The sequence below is a fragment of the Triturus cristatus genome, chromosome 11 (assembly GCF_964204655.1).
Source record: "Triturus cristatus chromosome 11, aTriCri1.1, whole genome shotgun sequence".
Lineage (NCBI taxonomy): Eukaryota > Metazoa > Chordata > Amphibia > Caudata > Salamandridae > Triturus > Triturus cristatus.
The window spans coordinates 809,276,847-809,296,977 of record NC_140594.1 but is presented as its reverse complement, the minus strand read 5'-3'; the positions used below and the strand labels follow the sequence as shown (position 1 = coordinate 809,296,977).

At 46.2% G+C, this 20,131-nt stretch overlaps 1 protein-coding gene across 4 annotated transcripts in view; it reads right to left on the bottom strand.

The window, feature by feature from the left end:
• Positions 1 to 20,131, bottom strand: part of PIK3CB (phosphatidylinositol-4,5-bisphosphate 3-kinase catalytic subunit beta) — a 965,971-nt gene that overhangs the window by 214,941 nt on the left and 730,899 nt on the right. For all 4 annotated transcript variants that reach the window (XM_085634521.1, XM_085634524.1, XM_085634523.1 and 1 more), the window contains one exon: positions 19,886 to 20,029. In XM_085634521.1, coding sequence (XP_085490647.1) covers positions 19,886 to 20,029 — 144 coding nt within the window. The remainder of the gene's footprint in view (positions 1 to 19,885; positions 20,030 to 20,131) is intronic.

Sequence of the window (20,131 nt, the reverse complement as noted above, 5' to 3'; positions counted from 1 at the left end):
CTAGGGGGAATCTAGGAGGAGTCGGATTTGGCAAACAATAGGGTCTTTAGATTTTTGCGAAATGAGAGGAGGTCAGGGTTGGATCGAAGTGAGATGGGGAGAGCATTCCAGAGTTTGGCGGTGTTCAAAGAGAACAACCTGCCCCCCGACCTGGCTCGCTTCACTCTGGGAACAACAGCAAGGAACGCCTCCGTCGACCGAAGGTTCCTGTTAGGTTGGTAAGGAATGATAAGGTCAGAGTTGATGGCTGGGGCTGTTTTCCAGAAGGCGCGGTGCGCCAAGCACAGCGCCTTGAAGGTAATTCTCTGCCTCACTGGCAACCAATGGAGAGTTTTCAGAGCAGGTCTGGCTGAGTGAGTGCGCGAGATTTCCAGCAATGTGCGGGCTGCACAGTTTTGAACGACCTGCAGTTTTCGGAGGGTTATCTCCGGTGCCCCTACATATAAGGCATTGTTCGAATCCAGACGAGACTGGATGAGGCCTTGTACCGCCACCTTTTTAGCCTCTAGGGGGAGTAGCGGGAGAACCTTCCTCAAGATCCTAAGTAGGCCAAAGCAGGTGGAAGACAGTTTTTTGGCCTGAGTAGAGAAGGAGAGTTTATTATCCAGCCACACCCCCAGGCTTTTGACACTGTCCTTGGGGGTGGGAGGGGAGCCCAGAACACTGGGCCACAGAGAAGTGAAGGGTACGGGAGAGGTGGGGCCTAGGAGCAGAAGCTCCGTCTTATCACCGTTTAGTTTTAGGGAGGAGTTGGTCATCCATCCCTTGACGTCCACTAGGCAATTTAGGAGGTCGGCTGCGGAATGCCTATTGTTCTTCGTGGCCAACGAGACCACAAGCTGGGTGTCGTCGGCATATGACACAATTTTAATGCCATATGGTTCAACAACACCCGCCAGCGGCCTCATGTATATGTTGAACAGTACAGGGCTCAGGGAAGAGCCCTGCGGTACTCCGCAGCTCAGAGGTTTACTCGAGGACACCATCTCTCCGTCGAAGATCTGAAACGACCTCCCAGACAAAAAGGAATCGAACCACCTTAAAGCGTCGCCTGAGACTCCGATGTTATGGAGACGGTCCAGCAGGGTGGTATAGCTGACCGTATCGAAGGCGGCGCTTAGATCAAGGAGGATCACTGCCACTGATCCTCCCTGGTCCAGTATCCTTCGAGTTTCTTCGGTGACTGCTAGCAAGGCGGTTTCAGTACCATGCTTTGGTCTAAAGCCTGTCTGGGATGTGTGTAGTAGAGAGTGGTCCTCCAGAAACTGGACCAGCTGCGCGTTTATATGCTTCTCTAACACCTTGCTGGCCCAAGGGAGAAGTGAGATGGGACGGTAGCTGGAATAGTCGTCTGGGTCCAGGCTGGGCTTCTTCAGCAGCGCCCGTACCATGGCCTGCTTCCAAGCTGTGGGGACTGAGCATGCGGAAATAGAAGTATTTAGAAGATCCCGGATGACAGGCAGAGTGGCTGGGCTTGCCTGCATTAGAACTTCTGGAGGGGCGGGATCACGGGGGGGAGCCAGATTTTACTTGTCGTGCCACCTTGCTTAAAGTGTCAAGGTCCAGAGGAAGAAAGTGCTCAAGGGAAGGTTGATCTGGGTGCCGAGGTGCTTTAGGGGGGGAAGAGTGAAGTATATCCAGAGTTATGTCTGAGGTGGGGAAGGTGGAGTAAATTTTTGTGACTTTATTATGAAAGAAATCCGCAAGCTCGTTGCATTGATCCTTGGTTTTGTTGGATGGGGGTGCCGTGTTGGCGATGGAACAATGTTTTATGATCTGGAAAATTTCTTTAGGTTTAGATTTAGCTTCTAATATTTTCTCAGAATAATAAGTTGCCTGGGCCGTTCTGATCCCTTCTTTATAGACTTTTATCGCCTCTTTATAGGCGGCCTTTTTGTCTGGAAGGAAGTCTAAGCGCCAGGCTCGCTCTCGTTGCCTGCAGAGGCGTCTTAGTTGTCTTAGAGAGTCAGAAAACCAAGGGGCAGATTTCTGTAGTCTATTCGAAGAGGATTTACGAACCGGGAGGATCGAGTCTAACGAATGGGTGATCCAGTTTTCGTAGTGGGAGTTGGCCACATTAGGATCTGGGCCAAGTGAAGGGTAGGTGGAGTCTAGTTTAAGCAGCCAGGACTCCAATGGAAGTTTAGACCAGTTCCTCCTAGAGGAAACTTGGGGAGGGAGCTGGGGGGTTTTGTGTTTGACCCAGGTGAATGGGACCAAAAAATGGTCCGACCATGGGAGAGGGGTGGGTTGATCAGCAATTAAATCCGGACAGTTACTGAATATGGGGTCGAGTAAATTGCCTTTTTCATGAGTCGGGGCAGCAACCAGTTGGGACAGTTGGAGGGCTTCCAGATCATCTAGTAAGTCCTGAGCAATGTGGTCTGAGGGGGAATTAAAATGGAGATTGAGGTCTCCTAAGATCGTGTAGTTAGCGGCAGAGAGAATTCTTCCCGCTATGGTCTCAGGAAGAGACCTATGAAACTCTTTTACAGGCTCCGGGGGGCGGTATATCAAGGTACCAGAAAAGGTGTTGTTGGCGTTGAACTCTATGCAGAATGCTATGCTCTCACATTCAGGAATAGTCTCTGCTGTGGTATGACATCGGTACTGATTCTTCAGAATGATCGCCAGACCTCCGCCTCTCCCTACCGGTCTATCTGCTCTAAGGATATAATATCCTACGGGTAAGGCTTGAACTACGTCTGGTTCAGAGTGTACGGTGAGCCACGTTTCTGTCAGAAATACCGCGTCTGGCTTATGTTCTTCAAGCAGCATGGCAATCTGTGTACTGTGTTTGGGCAAGGAGCGGCAGTTTAACACGTACATACGGTACGTTTGTGTTGTGGCTAACGGGGGTTTGCGGAATGAGTGCTTGCACCCTGGACATCGGGCGGGTAGCTCTAACGGCGCGAAAGTGTGGGAGCACTGAGAAGTGACAATCCTACCTATACTGTGTAGGGCCGCCGAGCTGTAAGTCCCACTGTGGATATCATGAGAGCCAAATTTTGTGGCCCCGGGTCCCGGCTGGTCGCGGACGGGCGCAGACGGGCTTGCCTTAGGCGCGCCTTCGGCGCGCCAACGGCGCGCCCGCTGCGCTCGCCCGCTGCGCGTTCTAAAGTTACACATATTTGTGGGGCCGTAAGGCGGGAAGTGGGCGTGGCCTCAAGGGGGGCGTGTCCAGCGGCGAAGGCAGCCGGTGCTCGGGTCACGTGAGCGCTAGGTCCGCTCTACCGTGCCCTGAAGTGCGCAGTGTTACACAAGTTTATCACAGTTAAAATAGGTACGTTTTTAAAAAATTCAGTGCAATAAAGCAAAATGCGACCTCTCCCGGCTTCCGCCTCAGGAGTCTTAGCTTCACTCAGAGCGCTAGCGAATCAGCGCTTTTAAAGGCGGAAAGTGGGCGTGGCCTCAAGGGGGCGCGTCCAGCGGCGAAGGCAGCCGGTGCTCGGGTCACGTGAGCGCTAGGTCCGCTCTACCGTGCCCTGAAGTGCGCAGTGTTACACAAGTTTATCACAGTTAAAATAGGTAAGTTTTTAAAAAATTCAGTGCAATAAAGCAAAATGCGACCTCTCCCGGCTTCCGCCTCAGGAGTCTTAGCTTCACTCAGAGCGCTAGCGAATCAGCGCTTTTAAAGGCGGAAAGTGGCCGTGGCCTCAAGGGGGGCGTGTCCAGCGGCGAAGGCAGCCGGTGCTCGGGTCACGTGAGCGCTAGGTCCGCTCTACCGTGCCCTGAAGTGCGCAGTGTTACACAAGTTTATCACAGTTAAAATAGGTACGTTTTAAAAAAAAAAAAATTCAAGCAATAAAGCAAAATGCGACCTCTCCCGGCTTCTGCCTCAGGAGTCTTAGCTTCACTCAGAGCGCTAGCGAATCAGCGCTTTTAAAGATCATAACAACCGCCAGGCTTTCACTTCTGTTCTGTAGCCCATGGCACATAGAGCTCCAAATACGCTAAAATATCAACATAGTTTTAAATCCTGTAGTGGCAATGTGCATTATAAAATGCAACATTTATTATGAATTTCTCCAAAACTCCTTTGAGGAAATTGATCATGTTCTCTACAATGGTTGTTTCTTAATGTCTTTACTAATAGAAATTAGCCTGGCTAGGGTTGAGAAAGGGGCAACCCCAAATGTGCACCACGCTGACAACACAGTTACCAGTTTGTCACAGTAACACTGGAACAAGTAGTGCACAAAACTGCGTCTTCCCTGTGCAATGAGCTTATACTGGTAACCTATGATACACAACATCAAGGTTATACTACCTTTGACATTCCAGGCTTAGTTTGACACAGAATAGGGTTTCACCAGCCTTTTTCTGCAAAACTCCCGAATAAGCATTATTTTGTAGAGTCAGGATATAGCGATGCAATGCCTACACATGGCTAACGTTAAAGCAAATTCTTTGTGTCTTACAGTGCACTCAAGTCTTCAAACACCTGAGCTATCCTTCAGGTGACAATGCTCCATTACCGAAGGAAAAGAGCCACACTCCATCATATCTGCGCAATTTGATCTAAAATTGCCACGGCCCTGAATTTAGTGTCTGGGTGCACCCGTTAAATATACTGAAAATCTATACATCCAGGATGTAAGTTCAGCTGATTTGTCACTAATAAAATTCTATCAAATTCCTAAGGAATCTTGGAGTTCAGCTAAGAACATCATGAAAGATCAAAATAATCAATAAATTAGATGGATTTTCCTGTACTCCTCTATTTTGCACAGGCCACGATGGAGGGCATTCCAAATATATTTAAAAAAATAGAGAAAAAACGTTGCAGCTGCTACATTCCCATTGCAACGGAGTCGTTCTAAATCAGGGGACTACTGGGAGAGAAGAGCCAACATGAAGGGATGGCTTAGATAAGCGGCATGGGGTCGGTTTCATATTAGGCTCTGTGGACAAAGCAGAGTGTCTTACGATTGGTTAGTTAGCAATTTTAAAGGCCGCTTGGGAGCCAGTAGACGTCTTTAACTAATGGGGTAATTTGAGGCTTCATGGTGACAAACATTAATTCCTTTTGAGAAGTAATGCAAGAGTGTAATCAAATAAGTTTTGTAGCTTGTCTTTCTACTAGAAACTTTAAAAAAAAAAAAAGAAAATGTACTAGGGACAGTCTGACTGCAAAGTACTAAAAATATACATATATGTTATACACCTGGTTTACCTTAAACACTAAATGGCCAGAATTACTAAATCATTGTGCTGTGCAAAGTTTAGAAATGGGATTTGCTTTCCAACACAAACTTTTATTTCCACTGGGAAGTGGCCCCAACGTTATGCAGAGCGCTTGTGCTCCTTTGCTTCAAGGTGGCATCCAATGGATGGTACATGAGATTTGCCATGCAGACACCCATGGTTTTTTATGCAATACCCTATCTACTAATAACGGTAGTCAGGGGATTGAGCCAAAAAAATGCTATCTTGAGACAGGCATTAAAAAGGAGAAAACATGTTAATTCTCCAAACATTTCCCACATTGCATGTGTGCTGCACTGTACAGCACACATATGAGTAAAGATTAAAAGTATGCCTCGGAGTATTTTGCCGGGAGAGGTGTGGCGCATCGGCCAGGGCAGCTGATTCCGGAGCGCAGGGCTCACGGTTCAATCCCCAGTACCGGAGGCTGAACAGCCTAGCACCATGTGACTCTGGGCAATAGCTCACTTAATCTCCCCAACAGCCCCCAGCGCCTTGAGACTGTTAGGGGAGATTTGTTCAAGCTTTAGAAATGCCGGGGTATTGGTTATTGATTTATTGGTTAAGGTTGGCCAATGCTACATAGCACGTACCCACTTCGCACTATAGTGAAAAGATGTGTTTGTGGTGCTGTGCAGCCAGTTAGGGAGAGAGCAAGGACACCACATCTTTGTCGATATGGTGCTGTCTTGCTCCCGCCCTTTTATGCAACTCAGCACAGCAACATTGGTGTGTGCGTTCCATGAAAACTTAGAATCAGCATCTAAATTTCTCTGCACAATTTAAGTCATCCTATCTAATACCGCGTGTAATACAATTTTTCAATAATGACTTGCATGTTCACAGTGCTTTCTGCCACGGTCTAGGACCGCTTGAAACTATCAATACATGTCACTGTTAACCAGTGCACGAACCAGAATTCAGTACCTAGACTGTCCAGTTATCCACAAAGCATCCTCAGTGAGGATATTAACCAAGTCAGATGTATTTACATAAAATAGGGCATTTCCCAACTATTGCTTTAATTGCATTGTATTTAATAGGTATTTATTTGTGAACACGAAATGCCAACTTTTTTTCTTTACTGTTTTGATGTAGCGCAAAGTTGGCATAAAGGCATTAGAGCACACAGATATGCAGCACACGAACCGGATTAGATTCCCCAGTTCCAAACTCGACAGCCCTGGTCCTTTGGTGACACCCCCGAGTTGCAGATGTGCTGTTCTTTTCAGTCGCTCTTTCTCCTTGGGCTCACTGTACTCAGGATTGCAGTTGCCTTACTTTATGTATGTACTTCGCCTTCTTGATGAACTGTGAAGCACTTTCTATCAAGCTCTCATGAGGCGCCAGCGCAGCCCAGCACACAGCAGGTGTGACCTGTGTCCATCCTGGAAGCTGAAGCAGTCCGAACTCAGACACATGGGGTGGGAGGGGGTTGAGGGGGCCATGACACATGACGTAGGAGGGTTGAAACAATGGTGGGGGCGGGTGCTGGCGGACATACAAAACGGGGGTTGGGCTGAAGGCCTTTTAGCCCAATGGGCCTGCCTCTCACCCCTACGACTTGGTACCTCCGGTGGGGGTGGGGGGGGGGGGTGGAGGGGGGGGGGGGGTTCTGCTCGGTGCTCTCCTGCTCTCCGGTGATGCCCCCCTGGCAACTTCTGCCTCTAGCAGATTTCTGAACACCAGAAAAAAAATGCAAAACACAAAGTCACTTAGTACATCATTCAGTCAGTACAAAGGAGTATTGATAGTGATTGGTGTGTATTGTCGCAGGTATGTGCCAGCTCATGCCTTTTCCTATAGCAAAGGGAGTTTGCTTTCAATTCTTCTGTGCCAGGACTGGTGGATGTTTGAGGCACGTTACTGGCTGAAGGGGGAATGTGGCTTTAGTATTGCATCTCTGCTGGGCATTGGTTGTATGATGTCCAATGTGTGGCAGTGCTGCTGCTGTGTGATGAGCACGATACTTCTGTTCCTTTGGTTTCTTCATATTATAAAGGACACTTCCCTTTCAATGTCTCTGCCAATTAGTCCAGCCAAGTCTCTAGGTCAGAAAAATGCAGCCAGGAGCGAGGGGCTTTGTTAGTTCCTTCCTCTTCAGCTGATGTGGTGATAACAGGTCGCGTAGATGCAGCTCATGGCTTCTTTTATTTGTTTTCAGCAGAATCGTGCCCACTGCGAATATCTGTTCTAGTAGGTGGGCGATGTATATAGCATTAACCGCTCCATCATTTCCAAATATGCAAATCGGTTATGGCTAGCCTGAAAGAGGACTTCCGGATGTAGTCAAATAGAGGTGGGGCCGCCGACAAATTAACAGGGAGAGCCCAGCCAGAGTCGAGCCAAGGTTCTGGCTCGGATCTTGGAGCCCGTGCACCACCTGAGCAATAAAAATATTTGCCATGTAAATCAAAGCAAACAATGTACAATATGACAAAGTCGCTAAAAAATGTTTTTATTTCTTTAACGTGGAAGCTTTAACACAAATACAGCACGGTCTAGCGCTGCACTAAGAAGTACTTATTAAAAGTGATATATTTGTAGAACTGGATGTCTGAACTCACGCAAGTGCCTTCATACGCGATAATGAAGAACAAGCGCGCGCTCCTCGTGTGGCAGCAGGGAGAGAGGAGGGGGGCTGCATGATTCCCTTGCGAGAGAGAGCGGCACGGCGCGATAATTGATACCATATGGCACTGTCGCTCGCTCCCGCACGTGCACGCGTTGCCATTGAAGGCAACGGAACGCGTGCACGTTTTTGGGTGAAAAAGGGAACCGATGGCTAAAGGTCTCCTCAGAAGTATCGCATGCGCGCTGCGTAGGCGAGACCTAAAAATGAGGATGACGGAGAAGACCTGGAATCCCAAGTTGTCAGCCAGAATAATATTGGGGAAAATACTCCTCTTCATCTCCATAGTCATCCCCAAAAGACAGGTGGCTCTGATTAAAGTTCGAACTGAAAGTTGCTGAAACACTGTAGTGCAGCTTCGAGACAAAGGTGTGAGTCAAAACTAACTGGAGCCGCATGTGTTGGTACTGCATTGAGATGTGCCCTCGGTCGGGGACGGGAAGTATTCAGCTCGGAGAAGACTAAAGGAGCTAAGTAGGAGTAAGACTTAAGAATCTTTTTTTGGTGTTCGGCGACATACAGCTTTGCTTCCCTTTCATTTATCACCTGTGGATATATAACAGTGCAGTCCTCATATTACTTGGACTTGTGATTCAAACTCAAACACCAGACGAAGACTTTGTGGAGATCTGTTTCAGACATCTATTTGCAACAGTCACTACAAGGCTTAAACCTTATAGTTTTAGGAAAGGACATCATTCTCCACACCGGAAGATAAGAGTTTGAAGAAGAAAATACAACTGACGAGAAAAAGTTAAGAGTGAGCTTTAGATCCACGTGTGCAGGTGCAGTAACAAAACAGAAGCAGATGTCAGCTCGCAGGAGTTGCACTAATATGGGGCTCCGTTCATCACTTCCCAGGAAGAATGAAGTAGGAGCAGAGCTGCATGAAGCCACCTGCTGGCGCACATGAGCAATACTGATTAAATCTTCTGGATATAGTCCGGTGCCTGCAGGTGTAGGTGAGGAATATGTGGTTAAATAGGCATCCACAAGAAAGTTTTTACTGAATGCAAATAGCTTGTTCTTTGGTTTGAGTCCAATCTCAGATTTGCTATCTTTAAGGAGTTACTGCTTTGGTTGCCCAGGCTCGCATTTGGGTATATCTAAAGATGGGAACTTTACAGTTAGAAGTATTTCATCAGACAATCAAGCAGGGCAGAGCTGGCAAAATGGCCTCCTCTGCAAGTTTGGAACAGATCTATTAACATCCACATAGTTTGGCAGATGTCTAGAATATGCACTCCCCTTTGCCAATGCTTTTTTGCAGTAGAGGGCCTCGTGGACTGGGCCTGCAGGGGTTTCTCTCTTTATACAGAGGACGACCTACCTTGACAGTCATGTTTTGCACAGCCTTGGCCTTTTCAGTTCCATTAAAACCCACAAAGAACTGGTTAGTTACACAGTGGTATTTGGTATGGTCAATGTAAAAATTCAAAGCTATTTTAGGGTCTAGCTGCTGAAGCCCCTCCTCTTCTTTCAAAGGATGTGACAGAGTTAAAAAGACTGGTAGAGTAACTGATTTTCAGATATGAAAGAGCAATACAACCTTTAGCAGGAAGGCAGCCCGAGTACTCAAGATCAATTTATATGGAAAGAAAGTGGTTTAGGAGGGTTGAAACAACAGCACCTGCAGATTACATTGCACGCACAAGAGATCACAATGAGAAATACTGTGTTGACAGTCATAAGGAGTGCACATAAGGAATGCAAGAACCAAATAAACACATTATTTGTGAAGCACATGCTCAACAAGAAGGGTTCCTTGGTGCTGAACATGTATATATTTTAAATTGCGCTCTCATGTAGTAGAGCAAATGGATTTGAAGGAAAGATGCAAATTATACCTTTCAAAAACAAAACATCAGAACAGGTGACACGATATGGTTGACCTGGCAAGCATAAAAAGGTCGAAATGTCTGACATAGAACCTTTAACTGGGCCCACTGCACAGCCTTGATGGGCTAACGACAGTACAAACACGACCACATCAGAAATGCTGGCATTCAAAAGTTCAAGACATTTGATCCCACACCTGACCACAAATTTCTCCCAGCATATACAGATTGAGGGTATGGCTTCCCCTACCTCAGTTGAAAGATCTCTGCTGTTCAATGTTAAAAAATGGAGGTATAGGTAATGGAGATTCAGTGGCATGACCCTACCCTATTCCTGAAATGGGAGGTCCTTCGTAAGAGAGCCGGATCACATGGCAAAGGTTTAGGAACAAGATCTCGCAGTACTAGTCCAATCCGGGTCCATTATGATGACCTAGGCCAACCTGTTCCTGACTTTCCTCAGAGCTTAAGACAGGAGAGGCGACGTCTCGAACGTGTACAGGAGATTAGTGCCAGAATGTTGGTGGGATGAGTTTCCCAGTGACTTTCTTGGCAGGAACTCCAGTGCACAGTAGTGCTGACATTGTGCATTTTCTAGGTGGCAAACAGATCTAATCAGGGCACGCTCTATTGTTTGGAAAAGCTCAGTGCCACCTCAGGATGAATGTACAAAACAACAATTGGTGGACAGAATGCAGAACAATGTCATTCAATCACCCCAGTACAGAGATTTTGGCCTAAATCCATCTTTTTTTGTTTTGCTCACTATGCCATTCCCATTTGAACCCAGCCATATGCAAATCAGTCTTGACCCTGTGCCCTATGGGAACAGTCCAGCCCAAACTGCCAGTCCAGGTCCTCCCTGGACTGGAAACAAGCATCTTAGGACCAATTTCAGGGTTTCACCCCATATCAGCCAGGATAGCTTGACTCCAGTGGCATGGAGAGCACGGGGCCCACATCTGGGCATACCCATCCCACTTGGGGTGACAAATGCAAAAACAATTTATGGACAGAATGCAGAACAATGTCATACATTCACCCCAGTACAGAGATCTGGGCTTAAATTCCTCGTTTTTTTGCTCCCCATGGCATTACAATTTGAACCCAGCCATATGCAAATCAGACTTGACCCTGTGCGCTATGGGAACAGTCCAGCCCAAACTGCCAGGCCAGATCCTCCCTGGACTGGAATGGGCTAACAACAGTACAAACACGACCACATCAGAAATCCTGGCATTCAGAAGATCAAGATTTTTGATCCCACACCTAACCACAAATTTCTCCCAGCATCCAGCATATACAGATTTTGTGGGGGAATGGCATCCCTACCTCAGTCGAAGGATCTCTGCTGTTCAATGTTCAAAAATGGAGGTGTAGTTAGTGGAGATTCAGTGGCATGACCCTACCCTGTTCCTGAAATGGTAGGTCCTCCCTAAGATATAGCCGGATAACATGGCAAAGGTTTAGGAACAAGATCTTGCAGCACTGTTCTCTCCTAGCTCAATCTGGGGCGATTAAGATGACCTAGGCCCAGCCTGTTCCTGACTTTCCTCAGACCTCAAGACAGGAGAGGCGATGGCTGAAACGTGTACAGGAGATCGGTGCCAGAACGCTGGTGGAATGAGTCTCCCAGTGACTTTCCTGGCAGGAACTGCGGTGCACAGTAGTGCTGACATTGTGCATTTTCTATGTGGCAAACAGATCTAATCATGGCACGCTCTATTGTTTGAAGATGCTCAGTGCCACCTCAAGATGAAGACATTATTTGTGGTCCCCCAACCGACATGCTTAAATCGCCTGTTCTGGCATTCAGTGACTCTGGCATGTGATTGGTCACGAGGAAGATTGACCACTGGTCAAGCCACTTAAATAGACGCAGGACCTCCGGGCACAGGAACAGTAACCCACTAAACCTGGTGTGTTGCAGTACAACATAGTGGTCATATTATCCATGGGTTCCTGCACCTCCATCACTGTTATGAATACCCGAGGTGTCAAGGTAAAGCAAAAGGACAGCACAGCAAACTGAAGCGTTCTGACCCTACTGAGAACGCAGGTAGTGCCTGAAGTTCGCAGTGGGGGGTATATGAAAATTCCCTGTCCTGTCAATTCCGAGGACAGCATCCAGTCTCCAGGATCCAGAACAGGAAGTATCCGTGATAGACTGAACATTTTGAACTTGCATTTTCTCAGGACATTTAATGGTTGGCGGTTCAATATGGGTCTGAGGCCTCCCATCATTTTTTGGCACAAGGGATTGGCAAAAGTAACATCCATTGTACTTCTGAGTCACCCACTCAATAGCACCCTTGGTCAGAAGGAGGTTGACTTCCTTCATTATAACTGAAGCATGATCTGTAGAAATATTTCCTGGTGTGGAGGTATTTGAGGTGGGGGGTGAAACGAAGGGTAGGGGCGAAACGAAGGGGAGGATCTAACCTTTTCAAACAATTTGTAGACTTAATCTGTATAAAATGAACGATTTTCAGCCAGTGAGGAAATATGGGATCCTGCACTCTACCAGCTGGCTGTATGTCTATTTGGGTCAATCAAAAGGGAGTCACTGCAGTCTGGAAAGAGGAGGTAGACGACTGATGCCCCTTCTGGTGTAAACTATTTCAATTGCCACCAAGCCTGTAAATGCAGTGTAAAGTCCTGTTCAACTGCTCACAAGCTGAGTAAGTTGGTGTTGCTGATATAATTATCCTCTAGCGTAGCTCCTAAACTTTCTATACTGCTAGTGGAATTGTCAAGCTGGCGACAAACCCCAGGATAGTGCTGTGGAATGACTATCTTTGAACCATTCCAGTGCTGAATCAGCCCTGCCCCTTAAAAGCCTAGTTCCATTAAAGACCATCTTCATGATGGAGGCCTGGATATCCCCTGAAAATGCTGTGGCACACATCCAAGCATGCTGTGCAGGCACTGCACTGGAGACGATCACCCGGACCACACAGTCAGTGGAGCCAGCTCACAGTACATATTTTGAGGCATCCGGTCCATCTGGATCATCTCGCAAGGGATGCACTGAGGTCTCCAGGACGGTCAGCAAGATTTTGCTGGCCCCGTTTCAAAATGTGTGGGTGTACCTGCCCAAAGTGCACAGTAAATTCAAATAAAAAAGCGCCAAACATCGAGATGACGTATGCGGGTAACTGTTGCAGAGACATGGGAGAAGACAGTGCGTGTGTGGTGGGTGGGGGGGGAGGGGTTAGAGATGAGGTTGGAACATTCAGGGGTCATGGCAGATTGGTGGAATGAGGCTGGCGAGTGGGAGCTCCCGCTCAGCGCGTGCAAACTACTTTATGGTATAGGGGTAGACACAGCTCTGGCCAGCGTAGTGACCATGCTTGGGGTCTCTTTCAGTATAGGTTTGCTGTAACGCCGCCGGTCCCCTGGGATGTCGGCTAAATGGCTGTGTAAGATCGCCCTCAGCTGCCCGCGCGAGGAGCGGTGCCCTCTCGTTGAAGTGGGCCGGGAGGGTGAGGCTACCTGTATTGTTCCTTTGTGTTAATAAAGGTTTTGAAAAAAAAAAAAAAAGCGCCAATCATGCCGATGAGATAAACTTTTTGCCAACAACAATATGCTTTCATGCTCTGGTTGTTAAAATTGAATGAGACCTTTTTAGGATCACTTTGCTTGTTGGCCCCTGTTCTACAAAGCTTTCATGACTGGGGTGCTTTGTTAGAAAATTAAATTAATTAAATTAGAGTTGCCAGGGGCCAGTCTGTCACCTGCCAACTGGCCACAGGTTAACTGACCAGTGGAGCCAAGCATGGTTTAATCCAAGTGGATATGAGGGCACCTGCGAGTGCCTCCTTATAGTGCAGTGGCGGCTCTAAAGAGACTGGTCCTGGTTGGAATATCTCCATCAATAATTTCTAACAGCTCTGCTGCTCTGCACACTACCACTGCAAAAGAGTTGCTTTGTTCCATTGGTGGACCAAGTAGTGAGTCCAGCATAGTTTCTGTCTAACCCACTGGCATTCTATAGGTCCAAGTAAAGTCCATCATCAGTATGGTGTGAGGGGAGTAAAGTTCCTCTTCATCAGCACCATCGGATGTATTTTGCAGGTCCTGGACCACATCAGAGTCAGATCAGTAAAGAGACACCAATGTCTGGTAATACTGGTGTCATCGAAGAGGATGAGGGCCTGGTTGCACCTTAGTAATCTTATAATGTGACATAGGCTGGCACCGCCTCTGTCGGTTTCAGGTCAGAGACGGGTATTGGAACTGGATCCAGCAAAGGCACCAGTGGAGTTGTGGTGTTGATGCTGCACAAGGGACTGTCTTAGTTCTTGACGCCAGGGTGAAAGATTGTGCCGGGTTCAGTGCAAGTTCAAAAGCAGATTGCATGGGAGCAGTCGGTGTCAGAGAGGGCCTACTGGCAGAGGCTTGACTGGCAGCTCATGCATCACCTTGAGGCCTAAGGATGCTGTAATAAGGACCAACAACATCTTAAAGATGCGTAATATTACCTCCTAAGGCCTAAACCTGTTCTGGATCGACTATGGCCAGAGGAAATCTGGGGAAACCAGGACTAACTGGGAACCAGATTTAAGACTTAAGATGCTCGAGACAAGAGGTTCATTCAAATGCGCACCTCACAACTTCTTACTTGATTACTGTGGTGGGTGGAGGGGTCCAATCCTACCAGGTTTTCTTGTGCTTATGGTGCATTTTCAACTTATCTGAAGACTTTGAATGGGAGCAGGACTTCACGCAGGGTCGATTTCGGGTGAGCACGTGCGGTTCAGAGTACAATATCATAATAGGTTTGGCAATGTAGAACTTGGTTTCCTCATCTCTGATGGCATTCTGGTGCATTAGGACACATGGCTGAATCGCAAACAGATCCCAGGCACCAAAGACTCACCAGTGCATGACCTATCAGCTTCCTGCTGTCATAGCATGGCTTGAATCCCATTGCCCACAGGTGAGTCGTCAGAGGGTCAAAAAAATTGGGAGTAGTGGATCTGGCTAAGAGTCAGCACACAGTGGTGGCATTTCTATGCAGCTCTGCTCTGTCACTCCTAGGGCAGTGCAAGGGTGCCACAAATCCAAATGGCGCCACCTTTTAGAGTGCAGGAGTCAATTTTGAGAGAATTTTATGGATCCAGTCTGGGCCCTGAAATATTCTAAAGGTGAGGAATCTGCATGTAGATTCCATCAGACAGAACAGTTCTATGGAAGAGAAGACAAAGGTGAGAGGGTTAGTATGTTTAACATGGTGGCTGTGGGTAAGAAGACCGAACGAGTACAGTTTCTTGTATCATACCGAAGCATGCTTAGATTGAGATGTTCTTCTCTGGTTGTTAGCAGGAAAACACTGACTCTGGTACTAGCTTTCGAGAAGTGAAAAACGTAAAAGCAGAAATGTTATGTTCAAAAATATGCAAGAGAATTCATGCGTGGAAAAACCTGGTGAGACCCGCACACCAGGCAAGCACACAATGAGCAAAGAAAACCCATCTCTTACAACTCATTTTTTTCTGCTCGAATATGCTATTTAACAAATTTTCAGCAGGAAAATGTATCTGTGGTCAACGTAAGTCAAACATGACCGGTGAACAAACTGTTGTAGCACAAAAAAGCCCATAATATATTATATTATGTAAGAAGAGTGACAGGTTGTTATAGTATAAAGGATTAAAGTCCATAGGCCTCGACAGCAGTTTGACACAACACGTCGATGAGGTATTCCTTAAGTCAGGTGTTCTTAACCTTTTGATTTCTGTGGGTCCCCACTAAATCTCTATTGGAAGCTAGGAGCCCTAAGCAATTTATATTATTTGAATCTCAAAACATGCAAAAATACAGACGTACACAAACAAATACAAATTATTAAATATTTTAGTTAATTCACAAACAAAAAAAACTAACAAAGATCAAAGTGTTAATTTTTAATGGGATGGAGCTTTTTTTTTTAAATGTAGTCTTCTTTCTAAATTGCAAAGCGATATCTACACTTTAGCACGACTTTGTCTTTTAGCTCCTAATGCAGGTTATCTTTTGCCAGAGCATACCAGTGCTCCAATTAAGTCCATCAAATTGATATGGTCTTCGCATTCTTATTTATTGTAGTGCACTGAGACTAGCATATTGTTGCACTGAGACCAGTATAGTGAATTGAAATTAAATATTTAGTTTACTGTAAAATTTTATTATGTGATTTTATTATTTTTTTTATAGCTAGAACAAAGATTTATTGAATTGAATTCCATCAAATCATCATTACTAGGTTCCATTTGCTGTAGTTGTACTTCTCCACTTTAATCACGGTAAGTATAGCAACTTTAATTTCAGCCTCCAATTTCAAATTCCTTAACATTTACAGAGAGCTTAAAAATGCTCAAATTAGCGTTTGATGTATATTTACTTTATAGTCTGCTAATATTATTTAGATTTTCTAAACAGTGGCCCCAGGGGTCCGCGGACCAGAGATAAAGAATCGCTGCTTTAAGGAGTTTAATAAAGCCCTCTTGAATATCTTCTTGTAACCTCAAACCCTATATAGGGTTGTGCATCATGATTTGGGACTTTATAGAGCCGTATGGTCACTGGGTTTCTAATAGAGTTAGAGGAAAGACACCCAGCGTCAGTACCAGCGCTTCGATGCCTAGTCCGGCGTAGTAAGCGCTTCATAAATGCAATTACAATACAATTACCTAAAGAGGTTTCAATGCACCAAAAAAGCCAAATTATGCCTTTAGTGATCTATATATTTGATCTAGTTTGCGAGCCAGCAGTTTGCGAGCCAGCAGCTTCCCAGGAGTATTCAAAAAATATATTCAATATTAGAACAAAGTGGTGAACAGGCTAGTCAAAGTCGTCCCAAAAAATATTTAAATTAACAGACTGGCTTGAAGCAGAGCCAGAGATGCATTATTAGTGAATAAAGGATAACAAGCCCTTCAGATCACATGTATGGTAGCACTTGCAAATTATTCTTAAAGAAAAACAATTTGAACGTTTTGTTTAAAGAGTAACCCATAAACGTTCACGCTTCAAATGTTTTTAACAGCTGAGAGTGAAATACCAAACCAAGTATACCATGCACTTAATGGTCAATGCTGTGTTCCCAAGGCCCTGCCAGAGGTGGTCAAACGAAACAAGCGGCAACTTCTTTTGTCACTAATTTTTAAAACCATTACTGGCCAAATGCCCAATTTTGACACACGATTTCCAGAAATACTGTATAAACAAAACAAGCACTGGCAAACACAATAGGCCCGCCTAATGTGCTACGGCATACAATAACAGCCTACTTGTGCATTTTTAACTCCTTGCATGGCATCTCAAGGAGGCACTGAAACACCGGCTTAAGACGAGGCACCAATAATGCGTGTGCACTTGTACCTGCCTTGTTTATATGCATTAGCACATTGACCTTATGCTGCTGCACAAAGAGCAGCCACCAACTCTGGAGGATACTTTCACTAAGAAAGCACATCTAATCTGTGCACCATTCTGTGTGGGTTTTCAACAACGTTCACTGATCTAATAAATGTGATTAACATCTTGAAGAGCAAAGTAGAGGAACAAACATGCCGGGGGCGTGGGGGGGGGGGGGAGGAGACCGAAGGGTGCTATGAGGGAGGCTGCAGGTGCACATCGAGGTCCTCTCTTGAAGCAGACAATCACACTTTGCAGACCTCTTCTCCAGTGTACAAAGGAATTCCTCTTTGAAATATCAGCATAACACAGGGTGGCAAAACCAATCTTTAGTTAAGAAGATTAGTACCAGACATATGACAGATATGCACCATGGAATGATGAACCTTCTGAAAATTGAGGTAGAGCGTTAAGATAACTGTGCATGTTTTCCTTAGGTACCACTCACTTTGCTGCTCAACTAGAATCACACATTCAGCAGCATATTAAGTATATTATCACCGGGAAGGTAAACAAACGTATGAAGCAACTAACAAAAATCTAATTGGAGCTCTGTAAGGAGTTACCTATCAATGTAGCAGGCTCTTGCTATGATACAAGTTCACAAAATTCATGATTTTTAAATGACAAGGACTATGGCCCCTGAGAGTTGCCACCATTTTGGATTGGAGGACAGCAGGGCATAGGAATAGGCTTTATTTGTGTCAATTAATTCAAATTGATAAAAAAGTTAACACAGGGGCCCCAAAGTAGAGAAAGTCTCCAATCCAAAAAAGCACTAAAAGTGAAAGGAAAACTAAATATATAGTAGTTATCCTGCCACATTGACGATTAGGGTGTTGGGTCATTCGCAGCCTGGTGGCAGTGGGAATTATATTGATGAATTTCCCAAAGCATGCCAAGTACATGGGAACTGTGGTAGGACTGGACAGTAGGACGCTTAAAGCTATAACTCCCAGCAGGGTAATTTTCAGGTCTGGATTTTGATGGCAGAGCTGCCAAACAGATCTACTGCTAAAAGTACACATGGAGTGGGTTTCGGATCTATCCTTTTCAACTACTGGCTTCCTTCAACCAGCCTCTCAGTTGTAGGCTTGTGACCTTGTATTTCATGTCTTAGCTTGACCACCTGAGTATTCAGGTCTCCCCTATTGCTACAGGCTGTTTCGATGGCTCAATCTCTCAATCAGTTTATTTGTAGAGCGCGCTACTCACCCGTGAGGGTCTCAAGTCGTGGGGGGCGGGCGGGGGTGCTGCTACTGCTCAAACATCCAGGTCTTGAGGAGTCTCCTGAAGGCCAGCAGGTCCTGGGTCTGAGGCAGGCGGATGGGGAGGGTGTTCCAGGTTTTTGCGGCGAGGTGGGAGAATGATCTGCCACCGGCAGTCGCTCGTCGGATGCGGGGGACGGTGGCGAGGGAGAGGTCAGAGGAGCGAAGCTGGCGGCTCGGGGTGTAGAAGGTGAGTCGTTCGTTGAGGTACGCTGGTCCGGTGTTGTGGAGTGCTTTGTGAGCGTGGATGAGGAGCTTGAAGGTGATCCTCTTGTTGACGGGGAGCCAGTGCAGGTCTTTCAGGTGGGCTGTGATGTGGCTGTGGCGGGGGATGTCGAGGATGAGGCGTGCAGAGGCGTTCTGTATGCGTTGTAGTAGTTTCTGGAGTTTGGCTGAGGTTCCTGAGTAGAGTGTTGCCGTAGTCCAGCCTGCTGCTGACGAGGGCCAGGGTGACCGTCCTTCTGGTTCTGGTGGGAATCCATCTGTAGATCTTGCGGAGCATGTGGAGGGTGTTGAAGCCGGATGCGGCGTTTACTTGCTGGGTCATTGACAGCGCTGAGTCCAGGATGACCCCCAGGTTACGTTCATGGTCAGTGGGCATCGGTGCAGCTCCCAGTGCTGCCGGCCACCATGAGTCGTCCCAGGCGGAGGGGGTGGATCCGATGAGGAGGATCTCCGTCTTGTCTGAGTTTATTTTCAGGCGACTGTTCATCATCCATTCGGCGATGGCCTTCATTCCTTCGTGGAGGTTGGATTTGGCGGTGGTGGGGGCCTTGGTGAGGGAGAGGATCAGCTGGGTGTCGTTGGCGTATGAGATGATGTGGAGGTCGTGCGATCGGATGATGTTGGCGATTAGTGCCATGTAGACATTGAAGAGTGTCGGGCTGAAGGACGATCCTTGGGGTACGCCGCAGATGATCTTGGTGTCTTTAGAACGGAAAGGGGGAAGGCGGTCACTCTGGGTTCTGCCGGTGAGGAAGGATGGATCCTTCCGCCTTCACTCTATTGAAGTGCATGAGGGGCTTTTTTTATGACCAGAGCTTTCTGTGTTTGATCCTACTGGCTAACGCGTTTACCCTAATGTGTTAACTTGCATGGAGTAAGCACAGTAAACACTGACACATTGCTTATATATGATGTTTTCAATTACACATGCCTGTTTCCAAACATCAAGGACGCGGTGTCTCCTGCATTTCAATAGCTCTCACCTGGATGTCAACCTTTTACCAAATAATTCTACATTTCTGGTATGAGTGAATAGGTTCAGATTCCATTAAACATTATAATTAAGAAATTGCAAGTCCTTTGAAACTGCCAATTTTAACAGCACACATAAAATAATTTCACAAGATAGTATATTTTTTTTAGAAGTGAGATGTGTAGCTGATCACCTTGTGAATTAAAAAAATGCTAAGCCGGTTGATGTAGTGATACTTCTTTATAAATTGGAACAGTGTGATTATTTGATGTTTTAAAAATCTGTTTACATCTTCACTATAACAGCATAGTAATAGCACTAGAATAGTCATCCTACTTACCGTAAATGCCAAAACAGGAACTGCCCTATTCTCCTGTTAGCATGTGCTCTTTCTAATAAGAACCTGGACAATGCACAGTCTAGAAAGGGTTCATATTTTAAAACTTGAACAAGCTGCAGTAGGTACTGGGACAGTTCGTCATCACTGCAAATAGACAAGAAAGTAGATGTTTAACTGGGTGAAGTTAAAAACTTGAATACATTTATTTTTTGTTAAACCAAAATGGCCCTCAAACGTGCATCCCCT